This window comes from Tenrec ecaudatus, chromosome 10 (assembly GCF_050624435.1).
Source record: "Tenrec ecaudatus isolate mTenEca1 chromosome 10, mTenEca1.hap1, whole genome shotgun sequence".
Classification (NCBI taxonomy): domain Eukaryota; kingdom Metazoa; phylum Chordata; class Mammalia; order Afrosoricida; family Tenrecidae; genus Tenrec; species Tenrec ecaudatus.
The window spans coordinates 7920774-7946536 of NC_134539.1; the positions used below are offsets into that span (position 1 = coordinate 7920774).

A 25763-nucleotide genomic window follows, 5' to 3' on the forward strand; every position below is an offset into this window, starting at 1 on the left:
GACGGTGGCATGTCTGCCCTGTGCCTCACAGGAATCACACGGGGGCCCATGTGGACTTGTAGTCAGGTGAGAGCCTTCACCGAGAACATCATCCAGTATCGCTTTGAAAGATCACGCAGGCCCCACTGTGTCAATCAACATTCGAGAACCTTCGGGGAGGGGGGTATAGCTGAGGCAACCAGAGGCCGCCTCATTTGGAACGTCTGCTGTTCCAGTCCAGACACTGTCTTGTCAGCCGGGGTGTTGGGCAAGCCAGCTTGAACAAGCATTGTACAAATGAAACTCTGGCCCCATGTCTCTTTGAGAGAAAGATGGAATGAAGAAGGCCTGTTCTTTAACACAGTCTAATTACCCAGAGCGCACGATTCGGCTGCCGCTAAAGGGATGGGAGGTTTGGGGAAAGCACCACATAAGCAAATCGTTCCTGCTTCTCATCATCTTCTTCAGGCCGCCAGGAAAGAAAAAAACCACGTGAGACCCACTCCTCTAGTGCCCCCGGATCACAACAACCAAGTGTCCTCATTAGCACGCACATGGCTCTGCTTTTTTGCGAGGGGCTGCAAAAATCCTACAGGAAACCAAATGACTGGTCCGAACAGCCGTCTGACTCATGGAACTGAGCTGTCTGGAAACTCGGCTGGTGTGTCATTCCCTCTGAGGTTCGGCTTACGAGGGGGCCAGAGGAAGCAGCGGTGGAGACAAGGTGGAAGAACTGAACTGGGGCTTCACGTTGGTTCCTTGCGCTTCCACACCCAGCTGAGAAATTTGCCTCCCCACCCTCCACAGACGATGGATTAAGACCCTACGTTTTAACCAGATCCCGTGATGGGAAAGGGAGAGAGAGGAGGCTTTCTGTTCCCCTAGAGCAGTGGTTCTCAACCTTCCTAATGTCGCGAGCCTGTAATACAGGTCCTCATGTTGTGGTGACCGCCCCCAACCATAAACTTATTTTCGTTGCTACTTCCTGTGATTTTGCTACTGTAATGCATCGGGTGACCCCTGTGAAAGGGTCATTTGACCCCCAAAGGAGTTGCGACCCACAGGCTGCCGTAGAGAGTCAGGATCTCAGACACTCACAGAGGCAGTTCTCTCCTGTCCTCCAGGCTCGCTGTGAGTAGGCATCGACCCAAAGGCAGCGAACCTTGGTGGCAGTGAGTTTGGCTGTTTGGAGGATTTAAGAATCGAATGTGATGCCCATGAAAACCAAAGCCAAACTTACTAACGCCACCAAGTCCACTCTGACTGAGAGTGAGCCCTGACTGCAAGGTCAGTAGTTCAACGCCACCATTGGTTCCGTGGGAGAAAGAAGAGCCTATTTACTCCCATGGAGATATACAGGCTCAGAACACCACAGGGGCAGTCCTGCTGTGTCCCCTGCGGTCTCTGTGAAAAAGACATACGAGTGGACTTCGAAAAGTTCATAGCGCAACGGAATAAGAAGAGAATCAGCTATTTCCCACGAACTCTTTGAAGCCCCCTCTCTTCTACGTATACATCAGAATCACCTGGGGATCCACGAGAATCGGTGCGCATACAGGACCCCCTGGGGACGGTTACAATATAGGTTTTGATTCGGTCTGTCTGAACGCACTTCAAGAGCCTGAGCTGAACTCTCATATTTGGGCGGATTCTTTCAACAATCCTCATCTCAGATGAGGGGGGCGAGAGGGGGGGTGTCTTCGTTGCTGTCAGGAGGGAGTCTGTGGTTCCTTCCACCCCTCCCACATCACACGCCCCTGCCCCACACCCACCCTGGACCTCACCTTGATATAAGCCCAGGAGATGGGCAGGATGGAGCTGGAACCCCAGGGTGCTGCGCTCACGGTGCCCACAGGCCAGGCGTCCCCCGTCGGCTTCACTGTAACGACGGGATGGCTGGGCAGGAAGGGGACAAGATGCTGCTTCCTGTGTGTACATTGAAAGTAGGATTTCATGAGATGATAAAAAACCCCACCCAGCAGGCAGGTGCTGGACTGGATAGGGACACTCTGCTCTCCGCAGAGCACCTGAGCAGCAGTGTCACGAGGGTTGAGCACCCAGGGCCCTAACTCAGTGTGTGCCCCCGCCCCCCTGGACTTCCTCCTGAGCCAGACCACACAGAATTTTTAGTAAAGCTTACTCTCAATGTCAGTCTCAGAACAGGGTGAGCAATACGGCTATGAATGGCTTCGATGTCACTCTTCTTAGTTTGTTCATGGAACGCTAACCATGGAAGTGTTTTGTGACACCGTCCTACGCTGAAGTACAACCTTGCCAGTTACAACATGATTGGTAACCGAGCCAAAGCCTGGTTCGATTTTTGTTTTCTACTTAATGGCTTCTTTCCCCAAAAAGTTATTGCTGTAGGCTCACCTAAATACCCGAGAGTCTGACGAGATCAGTGCCTATGAAAACACCAGCCTGTGAACTATGGAAATGTACGATACGTGAATTACATACCAGTTACGCGTTTCAAAACAAAACACCGGCAGTAACAAAAGCTAAGAGCGTGTACAGATCAGGCCACCTCCGTGTAACTGGGTGACAAGGGCATTCAAGGGCTCAGAGCAGTAAATTAGCCGCGAGTCCTGGCGGCGGAGGTGAGCTGCAGCATGGACGATGGGAAACTCACTACAGGGATGCTTGCAGAACAAGTACTATATTTCTAACACACTGACCGCACAAAACTTCAGAATTATTTTGGGGTCACCCCCTGACAGTATTACCTGGTATGGCCCGTGACCCCCACACCTCACTAGTGACACCACTGGCTGAGGGACATAGCCTGGGAGTGTTCCGATGCCCAACCCCACCTCAGTTTTCTCAAACCCTAAGGTGGAGGATGCAGCCTGACAGGCACCCAAGCCCGTGTGTGGAGCTCTGGACGCACAGCCAGAAGGGCCCAGCCTCGCCTCCCAGGCCTCCTTCCTCCTTCTTCAGAGGAGCCCTGGGGGCATAGTTAAGCACTGGCCTGCGAACCTCAAGGTCAGCAGTCCAAATCCACCAGCGACTCCACAGGAGAAAGCTGAGGTTTCTATCTCCATCATGAAGCTATAGAGGCACCTCAACTGATCTATTGAGTAGTAGGAATCAACTGGATCCTCCCCCATCCCCTACCCGGCCAGCTCTCTTCTCTGCCCTGGGCTCCCCTCCCCTCTCCACAGCACTGGGTTTGGTTATTCAAGGCCACGAACACAAAGTGACCCATTCCCACAGAGTCAATTCCAACTAACAGTGCCAAAAGAGGTCCAAGTGTGTTACCACCCCCACCCCTGAGCTCCAGTGCTGTAAATCTCTGCAGATCGGCACATCTTTCTCTCCTATGGGTGCTTAAGCCCCTCCCCCACCAGGGCACCTAAGTTCCCTATAATAAGTCTCTGTGTATCCTTGGTCCAGTGTGGCCACTCAAACACCAATGAATACAATCCACTAGACTTCTCTTTGCCCCATCTAAAGCACCCCTCCCCTGGGGCCCACCCCACCCACCCAGACTGACTCCCTAGGCAGGTAGCCTCGCCTCGGGGAGACGGGGAGGGGACAATGTGGAGCCCTTCCTTCCTCCTCACCCCCAAAGCCAGGTGCACCCCCCGCAGGCCCAGCACTCACACGCCGATGGGCCCCATGCCAGGGCCGCCCCCACCGTGGGGAATGCAGAAGGTCTTGTGCAGGTTCAAGTGTGAGACATCGGATCCAAAGTCTCCAGGACGGCATAGCCCCACCTGCCACCAAGGGAGAGGCCAGAGCAGAGTCAAGAGCGCCATCCGGCTTGTGTGAATTGGTGAGGGGCACCCACCTCCCTTGTCCCCAGGGCACGGATGACCGACAATGGGGTGGGCATTAACAGGCTGGCATTCAGGAGGGGCCAAGGTCAGCAGTCAGCACAAGCCTTTCAGGTTTCTATGGAAATGGCAAGTCACGGAGAGTCTAACTTCAACTCTGTATTGTTCCAGTAACACACATATGAAGGAAGCAGGTCACGAGTTCCCAGCAGCTCTGTGGCCCCTGCGTGCTCACGTTGGGGGACAGGGGGCTAATGGAAGGCCAACCCCTCAGGACACTCTGGCAGAAGGCCTGGAGAGCGCCCTAGAGGACCCTGGGTGGAGGGTGGAAGAGGAAGCAAGGCTGGCAACTTCCCAGAGGTGGTCCAGATGCCGCTATGGGCACTTAGCGGGCATTCCTGCTACCAGGCGGGCCCTCAGGGAGTGTTGAGTGTGACCAAGCGCAAGAAAGGCAGTTCTGCTCTAGAAACGATGGCCATTCATCGGCCGTGAGTAAGAAAGAAACCAGGGAGAAACAGAGAGACCCTCACAGAGCACACGCAATTCTCTTCCCTTCAGGAGACCCCCACCTGCCAGCACTTTCTCGGGAGAGCAGTGACAGGGAGCCACCACACCCTCAGGCTGGGCCCCTCGGGGACCCTGCAACCCCGCTATTTAACAGCTGCGGGAGCTCAGGCCAATTTAAGGGGTTTGCCCAAGACCATGGGCTCAACCCCGACAGGAGGCTCCACTTGGGTCTGGATTCATGGAAGCATCAGGCACCTAACAGAGGGCTCATCCTCCCGGACAACACGGTCCAGGGAAACTCAGTTCAACTCTAGCTTCCATCCACCCTTCAAGCCTCCCAGAGTCTCAGCCTCCGCCATCACTTCCTCCCGGACCTGTCCTCACAGTGACGCGGAGGCCTGCCTTTGGAGCTGGCCACAAAGCCAGGCTGGGTGCTGAGGCCAGTGCCTTGCTGTAGGATGGCGGGCAGCAAGCCCAGGGGGGGGGAGGACTGTGAGGACCTTGGGGCACTCCTGTCCCGCTCCCCACCTGAGCGTTCATGTTGGCGCCGTCCAGGTAGACCTGTCCTCCGTGCTGGTGGATCAGGGCACACACGTCGCTGATGTTCTCCTCAAACACGCCGTTGGTGGACGGGTAGGTGATCATAATGGCGGCCAGGTTCTCTCTGTGCTTCTCCACCTTTGGGGACAGAGAAGGGCGGGCAGGGGCAGGGGAGGAGAGGCTGCTTCCGTGCCTTTCTCCTTCCCGGAGCTGTCTCAAAGCACAAAGGCACCCAGAGAAGACCCTTCATAAACCACTCCCCAGAAACAAGACCGCCCTTTCAGGCTTGGTCTTCATGCTCAACACCAAACAGGCTGTTGGGAAGATTCTGAACAGCGTGGCCCCATCCTTCTCTGGGTCACTTCATCCCCCAAATTACCACGGACCCCTTTGTTTCCAGACTCGTCGGTTTTGTTCTTTTTGGGTGGCGGCAGTGGGATTCGATGCCTGTGCGTTCTCAGTTAACCGCCCTCTGCTTCTCTCGCCAAGCTGACCTCTACGCTCCATCGAAATTAGAATTCCCACCAGGGGCCCTCCTGCTCTGATAACTAGCCATCTCCCTCGGGGTGGCCCTTTGACAGAGGCCCAGCACCTACAAGAGCAAGCTCCAGTTTTTACGCCCAGCAAGCCGGAGCAGGCTCATGTGGCAACCAAAAGGAAACGCTGGTGCCCTACACTGGAGCGGCTTAATCATGACACGTGCTGGCCCAGAAGGTTTGTTGGGGTGGGTGACGGGTGAGGGGGAATTTGTGGGGAAGGGGAAGGGGAGGGGAGACGTAGATGAAGAGGGTTGTGTTTGCAGATTGCAGGCCTATACACAAATGAAGAGCTCCGTCCCTGAGCCTGATAACCCCGACAGGATCGCATTGCTATTCAGCGGATTTCCTTCCCTCTTCGGGCGCAGCCTCCGGTTGGTCCACCGGTGGAAAGCAGATACGGTTGCTAAGTAACCTCTTCCTGGAGGTTGGGAGTGGGGGCCGGCGTATGAAGCAGGATGACAGGAATGAGATGCAGCAGGTAGTGGCTGGGGCAGCCGCAGACATGGCAAAGCCAACGTGTGTGCTCCAACGCCCATCACAGGATGGACTCCGTGTGTGTGTGTGTGTGTGTGGGTGTGTGTGTGTGTGACTGCCGGCTGCATTGCTAATGAGGCAAGAGCGGGAAAGGGAGGAAGAGGGCTGGGCAGAGAGGCAGGGGAGGACTTTCAAGCCTTACTACCTTCATGAATAAATCATGAGGATGGGAGTTCTGATTAAGGGTCACCCCCCACCCCCACGACAAGGGGAAAGGGAACGTGGACCCTGGTGGTCAGTGTTTTGGAGACAGAGGATTGCTCTTGATTCTTAATCGAGCCTGTCAGATGGCCTATCTTCTGCTCATTATCCCTAGACTCATCCCCAGGAGGGGGTCAATTCTTCTCATTAGCATACGAGAAGCTCCCGGATATTCTCCAGCTGGTCCCCAACCCAGACCTCTCTTACCATGGCCTTGAGGTGGGACGCGTCGATATTCCCATATTTGTCCACCTCCACCGGCTGAATCTTCATGCCTGCCATGTGAGCGCTTGCCGGATTGGTCCCGTGAGCGGATTTTGGAATGAGGCAAACCTTAGGGATGGAGGGAAAGGATGAAGAACAACAATCCTTCTTCAGCAACCCCCCTGCCTGAAGGCCTGGAATGTGCCCCACCGAAGAGGGAGCAGGCTCCAGGCTCCCCTTGTCCCCCAGTGGGAATGGCAGCACCGCTCACTGTGGCCACCGATGAAACCCAGCCAGACGTCCATCCATATGGGGAGGGGGGCACTGGGGCGGTTCCGGACAATGGGAAATCACACAGGGATGAACCTGAAAACCCCGTGCTATACACGCAGCTAGGAGCTCTCCACACACGGAGTCCAGGACAGATAAGCCCCTCCGTAACAGTCATGGGAGTAGCCATACCATGAGGGGAGGGGGAAGGTGGGGGCAGAAAGGGGGAACTGACAGCAATGATCAACATAAACATCTATCCCCCTGGGGTGGGGGTACAAACAAGAGAAATGAGGGTGAAGGGACAGCAGATGGTGTTAAGCCATTTAAAATAATAATTTATAATTTATCAGGGGCCTATGAGGGTGAGAGGGTGGGGGTAGGGAGAAGAAGAGCTGATACCAAGGGCGCAAATAGAAAAAAATGTTTTGGAAATGATGTACAAATGTGCCGGATACAATTGATGTCTGGATTGTTATAAAACAAAACATGCTAAGTGGACCCGGGAGATCAGGCGGGGACCAACCTTGCACAAATGCACATGTACGAGGTAAGCAGAGATATAGAAGCCAAAGCTTATCACTGGTTACCAGGGTGGGCAGGGGAGAGACCACATGCAGAAGGGTGAGGCAGGAAGGAGGAAAGGAAGTGAGAACCACAGGGAGGAAGTAGGATGAGGGATGCTTTGCCCTGTGGGGACTCCAACGAGTTGAAGCAAAATACGCCGGATGCTCTGTAAACCTTCACCAAATTCATAATGAGAGGTTCTTTTTCCTCAAAAGAGGAGTTTCCATTTCATCCCAAAATACCGTCCCCTCAAGACTTCCAAATACCCATGTTCTCTGCCTTGACCTCAGCACTCCAGAACTAGGCCCAAGCTGCACCAAACGGCGACAGTGCAGGGCGGCCCTGCATCCCATTCCCCTCGCTTGCTGGCACCCTACGGGAGCAGAGTGTGAAACACAACTCAAATGTGCCCCTCAGAGCACCGGCTCTGCTTATTGTCCCAGGTGCAGTGAACTGTGGGCGACAGGCTGCTGGTCGCCCAGAGAGTCATGCCCTGAGGAGGTAAAACAATCACCCCCTGCCCTCCGCTCACACCACCCTGCTGCCTCGGGAAGCCATGTCCAGAGGCGGCAGGAGGAGCTCCTGGGTGACGCACTGGGTCAAAGGGGTCAGGTCTCCCCAGAAAGGCCTGGCGATCTACCCCCGGATATCCCTAAGGAGCACGCTTCTACAGTGACCGGCATGCGTGGCCACAAGCTGTGATCTCCTCAGTGGCAGCTGGTCCTGGTCCTTTGACTGGTAGTGGCAGGCGCACAGAGCTCCACGGAAGATGGCGTCTCTTCAAGTTAAGAGGCCCAGAAAGCGCATCAGCCCTTAGAGCCAACGCTGGGTCCTAAGAGAAGCTGGGTTTCTGAAGGCACTGTCAGAGCTCCCTGTTTTCAATCTGCCCTCTCGTGTCCTCCTGGCAGATGGGCGCAGGCAACCCTCCTGTGGCTGGTCAGACGGTGCGCCTCTGTGGAAACTTGCATCGCCGCCAAGTTTGCCCAATGGGAAACAAGACACCACGAGCGTCTGGAAATGACTTCTGATCCCAGAACCACGTCAAAAGCTCTTGAAGCAAAGTGGGTGGGTATCAAAAAGGGGGACTCATCCAGGGAGTATTTTCTTTCCAGCTGTTCCCTCAGGAACGGTGCAAGAGTCCGTGTAAGAAAACGCAGAGGTATGATGAGGAGAGAACTTGAACCAGATAGACGTGGACCTGTTTTGACCTTCCCACCTTCTGCTGCCTGGACACTTGTCCCCTGAAGGTCCCTGGGGGCAGAGTAGGTGATGTGTTGGGCAGCTAGATGCAGGTCAGCAGTTGGAAACCACCAGCCACAACTTGGAAAGACAATGCGGCTTTCTACTCCCGTAGATGGAAACCCACAGGGGCAGTTCTACCCTGGCTGTGCGGGCCACTGTGTTGGTTATACGTTCTTCTTGATAAAAAGCTTCCCCTCACCCCTCTCTTCCTCCTCTTCCTTTCTCGGGGCCGAAGGAATGAATCTGTCTTCTCCACAAAGCTTGGATCTCTCTCACAGGTATGGTATCAAACCAAAAGGATCTTTGAATATAGGATCCCTTTGGGGCAGGAAACGGAATAGTAAAAATGAAGAGGAGAGATTTGTAAGTGGCCTAAATTCAGAACCCAAACCAGCAAAATATGTCACCCAATCTTATAGGATAGGCGGATAAACAGACCCCTAAGATTCCCAAGCCCTCGTCCCTGGACCTGTGGTCAGCAACTGTCCTGGCAGGTAGGCGTTTGCAGACAGGAAATGAGAAAGATCTTGTGATGGGAGAGAGAGAGAGATATCAAATGGTCCTTTCCAGAGAGAGGCCCGGGAAAGCAGCTGGGAAGACTAAGGTAGGAGGTTCTGAGAGTCTCTGGTTGGACACAGGTGAGTGGAGCCCTGAGTCTGTGACCCTCCGAGCCGAGAACTGAACTCCTCGCCATGGCTCACCCCTTTCAGCCAGAGACTAGACAGGCCGAGAAAGAGACGCACACACACACCTGGGAACCAACAACCATCCAGGCCAAAGGGCAGCATTTGCAGGAACCAAGGTCAGAAGGGAGGGAGGGAGGGAGGCAGGGAGGGCGTGAGAAGAATGTGGTGACTGTAGGTGCCACCAAGTGTAAAGGCCGTGGGGAAGGGTCAGCCGATCGCTCTGTAGATGGTCATCCAAAGCATGACGGTCTTTAAAGGAAAGGCAGTCAGGGCGAGTCCTAAGCCGAGCCAGAAAAGGCAAGAGAGCAGATTTTCCTCCCTGAGTCTCTGAAAGGAGGCAGCCCTGCCCACACCTTGATGTGAAGGCTTGAGCCCAGTCTTCCAGTTTCCAGAAGTCTAAGAAAAGACGTCCGCCTCTGTTAAACACCGTGCTACCTGTGAACTCAGAGTGGTTGCTGCGACCACCTTGGTCCAGAACTGCCCTGCAGTGGCTTTCAGTGGGTCAACCAACGGGCCTTTCTCCCAAGATGTCCCTGGGTGGACTCGATCCTCCAACCTTGAGTGACATCCAAGCCCCCGTGGGAACCACTTGGGCCTGCAGATGTCAAGAACAGCACAAGAAAGCCACCCTAGTGGGACTGTCGGGCTCATTGCTGGGCCATTGCAGGAGCCGCTGTTAGTTTCTGGCAGTGTGCCCGGGGGCGGGTGGGAGGGGGGGATGTGCGGCAACGGAAGCCACCAGGCTCAGGATGGCTGCTTTGGCCTCTCCAAGGTGATTCCAGCGTGATTCTGTCCAGTGGGGCAGATGCCAGCTTTCCCTGACTCCCCACGATGCCGGGCACGGCCTCCCTCAGCCAGCAGAGGAGTAAGGAGGTGTGCTCTTGCACAAGGGAGACTGGTTCCTTACCACTGATGAAATCCAGCAGCTCCAGGCCACTAATTTGCCTCAGGAAATAGAGACGACAAAAACATCTCCTGACCAGGGGCGGGGTGGGGGTGGGGTGGGGTGGTGGTGGTGATGGTGGAGGTGGTGATGTGTGTGTGTGTGAGTATCTTGTCTAGAGCATGACAACTGATGCAGATGTTTGTCGAATCCCTACAAACGCAGCTGGCAGGTCAAGAACATGAACATTATACATTTTAGGATCCACGGGCATTTATACCAACAGCAAATCTGAAAAGAAGGCCCAGGCGAGGCTCTCCATTAGAGAATCAGCAGGGGCGCAGGAAGGTCAGCGGTGCCTGTCGTGCCCCACCCCCACACTTCCTCTCGGAAGAGAGAAGCACATCTTACTGGCTCCCACTAGACTCCATTGTTCAGCTGCCTCCGACATCACAGACGTGGAAAATTCCTCCCTGATTATTTGAATCATAAGTCACTTTCTTCTCTAGCGAGTTGGTCTTAATTAAGCCCCTTAATCTAGAAAGGAAGCCAACGTTTCCCAACTTGTGACTTCTGTATTTTCCACTAGCTTGGTCATGGGGTGTCCTTCTCCGGTCTCTCTCTCTCTCTCTCTCTCTCTCTCTCTCTCTCTCTCCCCCCCCCCCCCCGAGGTACACACCACGGCTTCTCTCCCTCTGTAGTGCAGCAAGGAACGGTCTCCCTCTCATGACGCACGGCCCTTTTGGTGAGGCCATCGCTCACCTCATCCCGCACACTGACCACAGACGCGGCCCCCAAGCACACTACTCTAGCCCCTCGCCTGCTCACCCTTCAGTCCGCCTGTGACTCCACTTCCACAGTTCAGTAGACGCCCCAGCTTCCTGCTGGGGAGCACCAGGAGGAAGGAGCCCCAGAACATGGGCCTTCAACGACAACTTGAAGTCAATGACTGTGCCGGGAGGAACTAGCAGAGCCTTCTCAGGCCCATTAGCACTGGCTGGTCTATGGAAGGGCCTCCATGAGGCAAGGTGGACCCCAGGAAGCGCCCCCGGAGGCCAAACTAACAAATAAGACCATCGATTCCATCAAGTCAGGGCCTGTTCGTAGCTAGTCCATGTGTGTCAGGCTAGAACCGTGCTCCACAAGGCTCCCCGTGGCTGGATTTCCAGAAGCAGGTGCACCAGAACCACCAGCCACTGCCAGGTTCACAGCCAAGCAAATGAACGCCGGCGCTCCTAGGAGACTCCAGACTCTCACGCCCAAAGCAAGAGGCAGAAACGCCAATTCATTTGGGGGCAAATCTTTTCTTGTTAGGTGCCTTCAGGCCATGGAGACCCCAAGTGATAGGGTCCCTAGTGCCCCTGAGGGGTCTCTTGGCTGTCAGACTGTCCCAGCTGGATGTGTTCGAACCACAGAACTTCTGGTTCACAGCCAGGTTCTTCTTCATTTGAGCTGCCAGGACTTACTGCCTTGATATCTTTTTTTGCTGTTCGAGCTGAGGCCAGGTATGGGTCTGGGCCCAGCAGGGGCTGCAGAACTATGACAGTGTGCTCGCTGGCTTCAGGTAGGCCTGGCGCCAGGGTCCAGCAGAGGAGAGGATGGCTGGAATAAGGGCCTCCTGGCCCCCTCTGCCCCTTGCTCCCTGGGAGGCCCAGTTCCCTAGGCACCAGACAGGTCATACGTTTTATGCAAATGCCTTGGGCCTGGTGGCTAGTTCACAGAATGGTGCATCTTCCCGCTAGCGGTCCCCCACATGCGCCTCTGGCAGTGTCCACGCTGCGGGAGCCTGTGGGCTGGCACGCTGGTGCCCCCTAGTGGACAGGCACATCGCCCATACTTACTGTTCTGTGTCCCTCTCCCTTATGGTCCAGGTAGGCTCGGATGGTGGCCAGCCCCGCGTACTCCCCCTGGGCGCCGCTGGAAGACAACAGGAGAAGGGACAGGGCTTGGGGGTTTTGCAGTCACCGGGCACTGTTGGCCAAGTGTTCACCAGTGAGTGACACAATCACCCTACTGGGCACTCTGGTCCTCGGTGGGTGCCAGAGGCCTTCAAGGGTCGAGGAGCAGCACCTGGCAAGTCCCCTCTTCCCCCCTCTCCCGCCTCCTGCTCAGAGATGGTCTTCCAGATGCTCAACCCGCACCACGCGCTCAGAGACCTCTTGTGGTGGTAGAAAACATTAAGAAGGCACAACAACAGCCAGGCGATGATGAGCGCCCACGAACCCAACTTTCAACAACGATCAACGGTCAGCTTTCAGCTCCGTCTCTCACGGACCCGGCTCATTCTGAGCAGGATTGTTTGGGAAACAAGCACGAAGCCTGGTATCCTCAGCAAAGTACGTCAACACCTTTCAAAGTTAACAATTTGCTTTGATTCTCATAGAACGAAACCAAACCCTACTGCCATCGAAGGGATTCCAATGCCAAGCGACCCCACAGCCACCCCATGGGGAAGAGCCGAGACTGCATGCTCCACCAGTCCTGGTGAACTCTGGCCTCTAGGTATTTGCCTACTTTCCTTTGGTTTCTGGTGCGTTTCCCTCAGCGTAATGTTTCCGAGAGACATCCGTGTGGGGGTTTGTTCCAGAACTTCCTTTCTCGACGTGACTGAGTAACATTCCACCGTCTGGACAGACAAATCCCCGGTGGCTCAGGGGTCACTGTCAAGACAGCTTGTGACTGACAGACATTCCTGAGGGCCAGGCTGAGGCAGTGGCACACGGTGAATCTGGAAGCATGGAGCGGGCTGGGGGCTCATCCTTCTGGTTGGCCCATACCACTGGCTTTTCCCAAAAGCTGAAAGCTAAAATAAATGCCAAGGTGGTTTCTGTTTCGATTTCCAGAGCAAAAGCTAAAACTGCAGGTCTCAGAATGCTTGTTTTTGGGGGAACATAGGGAAACGATCCTGGGGAGCTGCTGGTTTGTCAGGTGGCAGCAGGGCTGGTGACAGGGGGCCTTGGCTGGCGGAGGGCCAAAGAGCAGCGGCAAAGCCTGGGATGTAGGCTGGGCCTTCAAGGAGCTGAGGGAGAAATCTTAGTAGAAAGTGCTCCACTAATTTGACACCCATGTCTGCATCGGATGGAGCCCTGGAGACACAGTGGTTACGCGGTTGGTGTTAACCAAGACGGTGCCAGTTCAACCCACAGCCGCTCGGAGGGAGCGAGGGATCTGCAGCCTCAGACGCCCAGGGGAACAGTCCGTCCTACTCCGTCCTCCAGGGTCTCCCCGCAGTTTAGTGGACATGACACAAGTGGATTTGGTGTGGATGCGCTGGTGGACACAGCACTGGGGGAGTCCAGTGGCTACACACCCCACTGCGAAGCGGAAGGCCCACCTTTCAAGCCAGCAACTGCTGCTCAGGAAGAAGAGGTAACAGTGTGCTTCCCAGAGTCCCCACACGGAGCCCCGCCCACTGCCATAGGGCAGCTCTGCCTTATAGCGACCGGAGACGGGCTCTCCGAGCCTGGCAGGATCGACAGGCTCAGGCTGGAGCAGTCCCACTCTGTCCCACGAGGTTGCTGGAGTTGGAACCGACTTGGTGCCAGTGGGTTGGCTGGGTAAATAAGGAGGCTTTTTAAAGCCTGTGAAAAAAATTTCCACTATCTTCTAAATTCCATTTTCCCACACTTTTTGAAGCCCCCTGGCATGCCAGATTCAGGAAGCACTGGTGCCCATCACGCAGGAGAGCTGGGTTCCATTGTCCGACCCCTCCGCACCTCCCGAGCAGCCCCCACTAGACGCAGGAGGGGGCTTGCCTGTTGCTATGGTGCTGAACTGGATCCGGCGGTGGCGCTTGGCCTGGACATCTACTTCCAAACACCAGGCAGTAAGCACGGTGGGTGTTTGCCTGTGCATTAACCACATCGCATGTGACCACCCCACACGCGTGGACTGTACCCTGAATCGCTGGGCACACCTGACATTGGGTCCACACCTCTCAGCTAAGGGTCAGCAGTGACAACAGCATTAGGGCTTCTCCCTGCCCCTTTCCCGCAGGAAATGTGCAAAAGGACCTAACGCCGCTGCAGCGGCAGCAGCAGCAGCAGCACTACAAGAAACGCTCGGTTCAGGTGGCCAGCATCAGGTTCAACACTGAGGCCTGGGCAGACAGTCCACAGCAAGATCATCTTCCCCCATGGGCAAAGCCTCCACACAGGTGTTTTCTCTACCCCTCCCCCACCCCCATGTTTTTCTGTCTTCCATTCTCTGTCATTTTTGCTGGAAAGCTAGTGCAGGTGTTCGAGCTGGCAATGAACAAAAGAGACTGTTGGGGCTCACAAGGCAGCTAGCTCCTTAACCGCTCCATCAGACACGCACGGCTTTGTGTTGGGCTGGTTTTGTCCCGGGTGCTCTGCAAGCCGTCTGGGTTTCAACCCCGTAACGCAAGCCACATGCTCTGATCTCACAAGGGTTCCTGCCGGGATGCTGTTAAAATCAGGGGTGAGTAGTGCCACCTTTGGGTAGAAAAGTTGTATGCAAACTGAACTGGTCCTCTACCTTGAACAGAGTACTCAAGGCCCTTCGGAATCACCGCTGCTCCAGGAGAAGCAAGGACAATGGTTTTCTGACGTAAGATGCAGTTGTTCGCCACCAGGGGGCCACTCAGACCCTCCCGTCAAACAAGCCCTCCACCTGCAGGCGCCTACTTCAGCTGCTGGGCTGCTGCTGCAGCGTTTAATGCAGAACAAGGGGAACTGGGAGAAGGCGCCTTCGAACACCCAGACCCGAAGAGTTCAGGAGAGATTTCGGAGGAGAAAAACTTGAACTATAGGTCAAGCAGATCCACCTGGAGAAAACAAATGGGAGCTGATGGGACTGGACACCTCTGGGGTGCTTTGAGCCTGCATCCTACCAGCGTCTGTGTTTGGAAGCTGCTCATGGGGGTGGGGTGGGGGGCGAGTATAGATGGCACGGCAGGGAAGAGCTCAACACAAGAAAAAGCCTAAACAAGGGTCAGAATGTCAGGACACGGTGCACCAGTGCCCTTTTCCATCCCCAACACACACACACGCGCGTACACAACTGTCGCATATTGGAATCTCATTGGGTTAGATCTTCAGAAGAGATCAGCCCCCAGGAATTCTTGGAAGGTGCTGCTGGCTTTCGGGACATGCTGCAGGTGCGACCTCTAACCCTAATGGAGAAGGTGCTCTGGTTGTTACTGGTTGCCCTGGTGGCATGGGGATCGACACCCTGCTCTCAGAGAGGCCGCTGTAGAGCATGGCTGATGACAGTCACAGGATGAAGGTGCCCCTGCCTACCTGGGAGCAGCAAGATGCACCAAGATCCTCAAGCCATTGCATCCTTGAAAGGACGCGCTTTGGTCAGTGCGGGTGTATACCTGTACCTGGATGCAGCAGGCAGCCTGGTCCAACCTTCTTCCATTCCTACAAACAGCACGGAGGCTGGCTGGCAGGATGCCAAGAGAACTGCTTCAGGTGTGGCTGCTTTGGAATATTGGCAATTGGATCATGGTCTGAAAAAGCTCCCCCCCCCCCCCCACCACCACCATCAGGTGGATTCCAAGGCTGCCTATCTTTACAGAGCAGACAGCCTCATCTTGCTCCTGTGGATCAACTAACTGGTGGGTTTGAACCCCTGACCTTGTGGTTAGTAGCCCATGTACCAAGCTCACAGGGCTACTTTCATTTTGGATGAGAGTCTCATGGGTTTGATCTTCACGTTCCAGGTGTGTCTTGATGCCTTATTGTGTAGTGGTTAGCCATCAACAGCCACCCCAGTGGAAGAGTCATCCTCTTAATCCCTCGGGATCTTGGTCCATCTTGATGCTCCTGGGAACTCTTTGGTGTCCACCCCTGCCCCAAGGTCAATTCACTCCTCCCAACCCAATGGCTACACATTAGCATCTCCCTGTAAAAGAACCTAGTAAACAGGAAGATGGCTTGGGAGTGGGTGGGGCACTTGTTGATGTTGCTAGTTAGGCCATCAAGAACACAGCAGCCCCGCTTCAAGCTCATGTGGCAGTGACGCTGATGGTGAAAGCAGGTTGCTCCAGAGAAACTTGTCAAGGAGCAAGAGACGGGGGAGACTTCCAGGGCCCCGAGGTCCTGAGGGGCTGCAGATGGTAATGCGCTCCAGACTGGGAAAGCGAGGTATGGCAGTGTTTGGGGCTTCAAAGGGAAAGTCCTTGTTGACATTAGAGAATATTGGGTGGATCAAGAAGGTGAAATAAAACCAGGAAGAACGGCTATTTCTTTAAACCGCGAGCAGTGGCGCCGCGCCGGCTGAAGGAACAGGTTTCTGACATTGATGAGGCAGTAAGAAAACTGGAAGATCGGAGTCATATCCACCTGTGCTCTTCTCGTCGTCGTTGTAACCTGTCTTTTATAGGGGCTTTTCTTTCCTACCTGTTGTTTGCCAAGCTATTGGACACTTGGATCGCACAATTTGTAAGATGAATTTTTTAGTGTGCATTATAAATGTTCTGTGCTAAGCTTACGCCCACCACCTAGTGTGAAATAAAGTCAAATAGCACAATCTTTGAAAAAGAACACTGGGTGGTCCTGCGCCCTCCTCACAACCCTGGTGTCCATCCACCTAGCTGAGGGTCACCCTCTTTCCCACTGCCCTTCACTTCACCAAGCTGGATGGCCTTCTCCAGGGACGGGTCTCTCCTGACAACACGTCCCAATTACGTGAGCCTCGCCCTCCATCCTGGCCTCTAAGGAGCATGCTGGCTGGGCTTCTCCCAGGACAGATTTGTCTGTTCTTTTGGCAGCGCCTTCACCCAAATGCATTGATTCTTCTCTGGGCTTCCTTGTTCGACGTCCAACTTCCATAGAAGGTGACTGAAAATATACCATGCCTTGAGTCGGACACACCTTCGTCCTCCAAGGACCTACTTGCTTTTCCACACGCTAAAGAGGTCTTGTGCCGCAGACATACCAATGCAATGTGTCACCTGACCTCTTGACCTCTGCTTTCATCATCACTGGTTGTGGATCCAACCAAGAGGAACTTCTTGGCAACTTCAAACTTTTTCCATTTGCCTGGTGGTTCCTACTGGTCCAGTTGTGAGGACTTTGGTTTTCTTTTTTTTTTTTTTTAGGACTTTGGTTTTCTTTGCACTGGGCCCTGGTGGCTCGAAAAGCTCCCCAGGTCATTGGGATGTGTAGCCGGGAGCAAGGACCCCACAGCCCCACTTGTTCCCACAGTATGGCCCAGATCAGCAGTGTCAGCATCCTCTGTGCATGTATGAGAAATGCATATTCACGTGACACCCAGACCTAATGAATCAGAAGACCTGGGCTTAGCCAGTGAGCAAGCCCTCCAGGCCATTCTCATGCCCCATTAGGTCTGAGGCCCTTCAACACCCCCGTGTTCAGACTTCAACTTGTTTCCCAGGTGGAAACTGGCGGGAAGCAACTGCCAGCCCTTGACCCTTCTACTTCGCTCTGAGAGGTGAATTCCACTTCCTCAATGTCAGAAGTCAAGCAAATTGAGTTCCGGCAACTCCAGCTAGTTTTCCACTTGAGAGACTCACCAAAGGTGTTAATTATTGTTAATGCCCGTCTCCGCAGGGCCTCACATTCTAACCTAACCCTTCCTGGAGGGGCTTGTGAGCTGCAGGATGATTATCAGGGCAGCCAGGTGTTCCGGGGCACAAGTGGGAGCAAGTCATGGTTGGCAGAGTGGAAAGCGGGCAGGTAATGAAAGTCTCAGACCATTTCCTTCTCCACGCGGAAACACTCTCCGGGGTTGGCGACTGAGCCAACACATGGGAGGAAAATAAAATGAGCTTCTTGGCATTTCTTGCTTGAGGTCCTTTAAACCCGGCTGCGGTCCCTGGGTGGCGTAGGTAGCTGGAGCGCTTAGCTGCTCATAGTGACCCCGTGTGATGGAACAGGCCTGCCCCATAGAGTCCCCAAACCCAAGCCCGCTACCATTGAGTTGATTCCGACTCAGAGCGACCCTGTGTAGGTTTCCACTTTCTGAGATGGTAAAGCCTTCCTCCCGAGAGGCAGTCAGTGGGCTTAACCCATCAGGAGCCCTGGTGGCCATGTTTGGGGTCGATAACAGCAAGGTCAGCAGTTCCGAAACATCAGCCGCTCCTCCGGTGAAAGAATAGGCTTCCACTCCTTTAACGAGTGACCGACTGGGAAATTCACAGGTCCACTCTGCCCTGTTTCACTGAGTCGCTATGAGTCAGCGAGTGTTTTGTTTTGGGTTTCTCGGCATTAGCAGCTCAATACCCAACCCACAGTGCCACCAAAGCTCCTGCCCATATGGTCCTCATTGTCACTGAGTCGATTCTGACTCACAAGAGACCCTGAAGCACAGAGGAGAACTGTCCCTGCGGTTTCCAAGTCTATACATGTTTCTGACAGCAGACAGCCTCACCTTTCTCCTTTGGAGCACCTGGTGGGTTTGAACTCTAGACCTGAGGGTGAGCTTCCCAACCCATAACCCACCAGGGCTTCCTCCCATATGACTTAGCACTGTCAAAACAGCTGGTGGGGATGGGCCTACGTCTGGGAATCTCTGAAGAAGGCACCACTGCTTCACCTGTAGCAATACTGGGATCGGAGTCTCCTGCACGTCACACACACACGCAGGGAAACAGGGATGGTGCATTCAGAAGAGAAGACCGGAGACACTAAACCCAGCAGCCTCAACCTCGGCTGCCAATAGGGGTCGCTCGGGAGCTTACAAAATATCCTCCTGCCTGGGATCCTCCCCTGGCCAGCTCCTGCCCACTGAGCTGATGACTTTATCTGGGGCTGTGGTGTGGACATGGGGACTGCGACTGTCACTTCAGCCAAGATGGAGACCCACTGCCTCCAGGGAAAGCAAGCCTCCTCGCGTCAGCATGCCATCTCCCCGACTGGTCAGAGCTCATAGCTGACAGCTGAGTCTTGAAACATCACTAGCCAAGAGGAGAAGAGAAGAAAGATGGCCATGAGGGGGAAGACCCTTGATGAGCTGGAGGGACTCCGTGGCTACAACAGTCTCCCCAAACGCCCCAAACTCACGGCCTTCGAGTCAATGCAGACTCAGGATAGAATGGCCCCTGTGAGTTTCCATAACGCTGACTTCCAAAAAGGGAGTGGAAAGCCCAGCTTTCTCCCTCGGAGCAGCAGGTGGTCTCAAACAGCTGACCTTGCGGTTGCCAGCCCAAGGAGCAGGCTGAAACCTAACAAGTATGAGGCCGGCACAGGCTTGGCCACTGTAAGTCAGAACAGCTCGATGGCCTCTAACAAGAGGACACTGCCCTGGAGGCACCGTGGGTGAGGTGCTGGGCCAGCGGCCTAAGCCCACCACAGCCCTGCGAGAGGAAGCAGAGGCCGCCCGCTCCGGTAAAGAGCCAGTGTCGGAGGCCCCTTGCAGTCACGCAGCGTTGGGATGCTACTCAATGGCAGTGGATTTGTTCGTTTTGTTGGTCACACACGACACAGCAGATGTCAGCATGTTCCATCGCAGAGACATGGAGAGAGAAGTGCCTGCATTTTCAAGATTCGGTATGTGTATCATGAAGAACACACTTTCTTATTCTCTTCTTAAAGAGAGCAAAAAGGGCGGGGACACGAGAGCTACAGAGGCCTTTCCTGAATCCTCTTCCTGTGGCGGTTGCCTTTTCTCGTGTCTTGTTTTCACAAAGCGCAGGGCTTGGCCGTGCCATCTGTCCAGCAAACAGGAGGCAGGGCGCCCTCGTGTCAGATTAGCGTTTGATTCCTTTCTGGGTGGCACACTTATCAGAGTGAGCAGCAAGCAGCCCGGTCCCTGCAGAGGTCCTTCCGTCACACCGGGAGGGTTCACCACACTCTTCAAGCAGCAGACCCTACCCGCTGCCCAGGGACGGGCTCAGGAGGCAAGCTGGGCTGAAAGAGGAGCTGGAGGACCCGGGAGGAAGTGGGAGGAGGGCTGTTGCGTCACGGACGTTGTGACCGTCAAACGTTGTCGCACAGGAAACCAATTCGCTCAGCACTTCCACCGAGTCCAAAGAAGACCCCACCCTCATCCCAGATGCACACTATTGGGAGGCATGATGCTGCCTGCACAGAAATCTAAACCAGTTTTTAAACAAGGCCACTAAATACATAGGTTTCAAAACATTTTTGAATTTCAGATACTGAAACAGAAACGATTCCGGCGAGCTACACAGTGGTGCAAACGCTGAAGCTGCTGCTGGGAGACCAAGGTGGGAGCAAGAGAACCTCCCGGGCGACTGCTGTCCTCTGAACCCATGCTACCGTGTCACCTCATCCAGAGGTGACCTGCTGGTATGTCATTAACCTGTGTGTGCGTATGCCTCTCCAGGCTTCCAATGCTGGCAGAGGGTCACAAGTCCAGTAGGCTTCAGGACTTGCTGCATCCCAAATTAGGTGGGGGTTTACACTCCAGATGATCATTTGCGTATTTAAAAGAGTTAAGTAATTTATCAACCCTCCAAATAGTTTGTCCTTCCCCCCTTCGTTTTTCCCTCTTGTGGAACATGGTACTTGCCGCACCTTGGTTCACCTTAGTCTACCATCCAACCCACTTCTCTGTTTCCTGCCCTCCACCCCCCCTCCTGGTCACGGTCAAAGTCTGGGTCTTTGGGTATGAGAAGCATTTGTTGTGATTTCTTTCTTTGGTCGTAATGGTCTCGTACAAGATTTGTCCTTTGCACTCAGCAGAATGTCCCCCAGATCCATCACACCATGAGATGCTGTTTCACACTTCTGTCGGGATTCTTTAACGAGGCGCTGTATTCCCTTGTGTGTGTGGACCAAAGTCTATTAGCTGATCCTCCCACTGGTGGGCATTTAGGTTATTTCAGGTGACTCCTTAAAAAGAGTTTACTAGTCTCAAACCCTGGAGATGATGGTTAACCGCTACCGAATAGAGCCCAGAAATGTGTATATTTAACGAGTGTCTGTGTGGTTGGATGGAACCCTGTGTTTTCAGAATGCACTCTGCAGTGCTGTTATTTTGCAGACAAGGAAACTCAGGCTAGAGGAGGGGAAGGTACCTTTCAATGTTAGTGACAGGACCAAAGCCGTGTCCAAGGTCTCTTGCTGGGATTGACTGACATGTGGGCTTGAGTGTTATTCCTAGACACCATGCCACCGGTACAGGATCGTGCCTGATGGAGAACTGCTTTCCCAGGATGGTCCACAATCGAACTCTCCTCTTAGTCACACAATTAGTACCCTCGCTCATACCGAGTCGGGCCGGCTGTCCGACTCGTCTCAACCGAACAGATAAACCATCTAAGTGATGCTGGGAGACTTCAGAGGCTCGGTCCTAAGAGGCCGGCAGCACCCCCATGCTTCATCTTGGACACTTAGTTTGGGGCCCCGACACCATGCTGTGAGGAAGCCTGGAGAGCTGCACGTGGGGAAGAACCTAGACAAGCCAACACCCACAACCGAGTTCCCGGGCCAATGGCCCAGCACCAATCTTCCAGCCTCACCCGGGAGGCCGCCGTGGGTTTTGCAGCCCTGCCACCATGGCAGGCAACACCGTGTAAAATGCACCCGTCCCATCAACTTGCAGGGCACGCAATCCTCCATCGCTGATGAAACCTCTAGGTTCTAGGGGGGTGGGGGGGGGGATCATTGGGCAACGACTGCCCGCTGAGACAATAGCCGAAATCCCCTTACCTGTTAGGCTGGAAAGAGATTCGGTCGTAGCCTGTAAGTTCACACAGATCCTTCTCGAGCTCTCGGAAGAGTTGCTGGTACCCTTGAGCTTGGTCCAGGGGCACAAAGGGATGGATATTTGCAAATTCTTTCCATGTGATAGGCTGAATGGCGAGGGAAAAAGGGGGTGGGGGTGGAGAGAAAGATTCTCATTTATATGCATATATAGAGAATACAAATATTTTATCATAATAATGAGCACAACTAGACTGATGATGATGATGGCAACGATTACCATCATTAAACTGCACAACTCATTTGGAAGGTGATTTAGCCATGGGGGTAGGGGGTGCTCTAAAACGGATGTGATGATTGTACAACTCTCCTTGATATGATTGAATTATAAGATATGTAAATTGCATGCCAATAAAACTGTTGCAGCGGGGGTGGGGGTGGCTCTCATTAGGGTACTGGTGGCATAGCAGGCTACACATTGAGCTGCTAACCCTGCAGTCGGTGGTTCAACCCCACGAGCTGCTGCAGGGGAGAATGATGAGCCTGTCGACTCCTATAAAGTCTCGGGATCCCAAAGGGGCAGTTTACTCAGTCCCAGAGGGTCGCTGTGAGCTGGAAACAACTCCAAGGCAGAGGGGGAAAAACCCCAAAGCGATTTATATTCCATGGTCCTAAGTGCTTTCAATGCATTCATTCAGCTAAGTTTCACGAAAAGCTTCGCAGGAAGGGCTAGTGCCCGCGGTGTTTTTACAATGGGACCCAGAGACCCAGGGAGAAAGCACAGGTGGACATATAAGCCCGTCCTATCTTTTCAGACACGCACACAACGTCTCAAAGTAGGCTGATATTCAAGAGGCCAGCTGAGTGGTCTCCGCCGGGGTTGATTCACCCCATTTAGCACGTCATGCAGAGCGGGAAACAATACTCAAAGCCCTTCCTCCCACTTGATAGAACCAGGGCCTGTGCCTGGTGGGCTTCGTCCATCACTGAAACCCTCAGCCGCACACCATGAGCTGGCGTGCCCACGGGGGCTGGGACCTCAGAGAGTCTTGCCAACCGCAAGGACAGGTGACACAAGTCTGTTGGCACCACGAAGACATTAGAGCCTTAAATGTTTAGCTGTCTTGTCCACGGGAGGCGGAGCAACTTCCAGGAGGAAAATGGCTCGGGCTTCTCAATCCTCCCTGAGTTTAGGGCTTAGAAACAGGTACATCAAAAAGCGTCAAACATGATGGCAGGTTGGCTTTTGGGGTCTTGTTTTGTTTTCAAAGGTTAGAAGTACAGGAAAGCTACACGTTGAATCATTTCACATTTTAAAAAAACTGGTCATTTTAGTTGTCTAGAAATGTAGATAATCAAAAGTTGGGAAATAGTAGGCTCTCCCATCCCCTCCCCAAGATCATTACGTAATAGCAACGTAAAGGAGTCTTAAAGTAGCTGCTAAGTCGCAGTCTGGCAGCTGTGTCTAGTCCACTGCCAGAGTACATCGAGAACGCGGCCCCACGAAGCACCCTCTTGAGCGAGGGACCTACTTACTGTGAGCTGAGAGGAACTGTTGAGCTTCATGGTGCAGGATCCCTTTAAGAAACACATCCAACAAGCATCACATGACTGGTCCCCCAGGGGCCAGCCCTCAAGCCTCAGGACACAAACAACCGCCCCCTCTCAGCCCTCCCACAGCCACCCAGTCAGGGTGGGGAGCAGGGTGGGTTGGGGTGCCGGAAGGAAGGTCATGACTACCAAGGGAATCATGCTGTGGACCAGGGATATGTCTTTGTTCTCCAATTTCTTCATGTAGCGCACCATGTTTGTTTCCGAGTGATACCTGTGAACAGCGAGCACAGGGTGGGTTAGGGCCTGTGAAATTAGAGGAGTCCCCCTGGAGTTGAGACTCGCTACCTACAAAATGCAAACGCAACAGGTCAACACTGCTGGGGGGGTGGGGGGAACTGGGAACCTCCACGAGCCTCCGAGGATGCCCTGAGGATGCCCTGACACGAAGCTGCATTTGGGTATGAGGTGGAGTTTCAGAAGGTGTGTGTGGGCGGTGGGGAGAGACTGAGGTTGTGGACATGAACTTGAAGCTGTAACAAGGGAAGGGAACCGGCAGCCAGCTAGGTGATCTTTGCCCACGTCAGGAATGAGATCCTCACCACGGCTTTATCTAAGGACTAAGGTACACCTGACCCAAGCCATGCCTCTCAGGCCTGTGGAAGCTGGACAGTAAAAAGGAAGGCAGAAGGTGTGATGACATCTAATTGCATCGTTGCCCCCGAATACAGACTCTACCAAGGGAGCCCTGGTGGCGGGGTGGTTATGGGTTCGGCTGCTAACCTCAAGGTCAGCAGTTTTTGGCCAGCTCCAATGGAAAAAATGAGGCTTTCTACCCCCTTGCAAAGTTACAGTCTCAGAAACTCACAGGGGCAGTGAGTTAGGTTTTGTTTGTACAAACACATAAAAGAAGTAGAACCAGAACTCTCCTTAAAGGTGAGCGTGGTGAGGCTTCACCGCACTCGCTTGGGACACATCATTAAAAACCAACTAAACTAATAATGCAAAAAGGACACGGCTACTTGTCAAGTAGAGGGTCCCTGAAAGCAAGGGGAACCCTCCAAAAAGTGGGTTCTCACAGTCACAACGTGGCCTCAAATGTCGCAATGATCATGGTGATGGCTAGGGTGGCCGATGTGTCCTTCTCTTGCACAGAGGATGTTGCCAGGAATCTGAGCCGACACAGCAGCAACTAACAGGCCTGGATCGTCCCAAAAACTCTCACCACGTCCCAGGTCTCCAGGTCTCCCTCCCCAGCTCCCGAGCTCATGACCACAGCACAGAACGCCGCCTTCACGGTAGCCTCGCTGACCTGTTGAACACCTGATGTGTGAGGAAGGCGCTCGTTCTCTTGAACGCAGTCCCTGAGATCCCTCGCGGCTCCTCTCCCATGCTCTCAGCTACCAGCTCCTGCGTGCAGAGACGACAGAAAGTCAAGGGCAAGCACCATGGCTGGACGCATGTGGAGATATCCCTGCTTCAGCGCCAAAGAACCTGAGTCTATAGATATTCTAACAGAACACAGGAAATCGCCCCATTGAGCGCCCCCCATCGAGTAGTAGTGCGTGTCAGGCAGAAGAATGGTAAGACATCCTCCAGGGCACCATGTTTAAGTTCTACTGACCTTGGCCACAAGAGATGAGGACAAAGTATGCGATTTACTACAGAGGACCTTAACATTGGCCTTTCCTCTCGTTCACTGGGGAGCACGCAAGTTCCAGTAGATTTTAAGGGGTGCTCATATAAGTGATCAGGAGATACTATCCTACAGGAAGGATTCTGGGTTGACCTGGGTCTTTTATTTTGGAAAACAATCCCAATGAAATGCCGGGGCTGCTCCTCATTCTGCCCCCGGCTGGCAGTACAGTCACGTAGAACCCTGGTGGATGCTGCTCTATACATTTGAATCAAACACATGGAACAAATGGTGCATTAAATTCAGCGCACAGGTCTAGAGAAACGGACCCTCTTCCTCATCACACGTGAAGTCTACACGAGGCCACGCCATCTTTGACACCACCTCAAACAAAAAACAGAGTGAAACCTCCTGCCACCGAGCCCAGGCCATCGCAGAGGGACGCCATAGGTCAGAGGAGAACTGCCTCTTTCCAGGGCTCTGAAGCTCTCGCTGAGGCTTTCCTATTCTGGGCTTTCCTATTCTGGAGCGGCTGGGGGGTTTGAACCTTCAGCCTTTCGGTTATCAGTCCGATGCTTAACCCTGCAGCATCAGGGCCCCTCCACCCCAAGAGGATTCCCATTTTGACTTCACTTACAGCCGATGACTCACAGCCAAAGATCCACAACAAGTCGTCCAGATCTTTCTCATTCACAGTCTCGTCCAGAGAAATACCAATCTACGGAAATGAAAACAAACAGGAGAGCATCAGTTCTCAGCTCTGAAACCCCTGGGGAAACGGACAAACTCTCCATCCATCCCCCAATAGTCAACTTGACCTCTAGAGAAAGCCATCTGGACCAGTTCTAAACTGGGCATGGTTTTGTTTTGCAAGCCAAGGGGCCACTGACTAGCTCAGGAACACCTATGTGGTCTGGCTGTGGCCACCTTTCCCTTCCTGGCAGTGACTTACGACAGCCTTTACTCAGAGTGGTAAGAGAGGGATTCATAGGAGCTTTGTTAGCAAACGATGAGCCTCTGAGGCCCTGAAGAGAACGCAGTGTCT

General features: G+C 53.8%; 1 protein-coding gene across 1 annotated transcript in view; it reads right to left on the minus strand.

The window, feature by feature from the left end:
• Positions 1-25763, minus strand: part of GLDC (glycine decarboxylase) — an 80556-nt gene that overhangs the window by 17723 nt on the left and 37070 nt on the right. The window contains exons 11-20 of the mRNA XM_075558915.1: positions 25356-25436; positions 24395-24492; positions 23272-23356; positions 23068-23109; positions 21538-21680; positions 11773-11848; positions 6287-6412; positions 4794-4943; positions 3586-3698; positions 1764-1905 (exon numbers count right to left, since the gene is read on the minus strand). Of these exons, the coding sequence (XP_075415030.1) occupies positions 1764-1905; positions 3586-3698; positions 4794-4943; positions 6287-6412; positions 11773-11848; positions 21538-21680; positions 23068-23109; positions 23272-23356; positions 24395-24492; positions 25356-25436 (1056 nt within the window). The remainder of the gene's footprint in view (positions 1-1763; positions 1906-3585; positions 3699-4793; positions 4944-6286; positions 6413-11772; positions 11849-21537; positions 21681-23067; positions 23110-23271; positions 23357-24394; positions 24493-25355; positions 25437-25763) is intronic.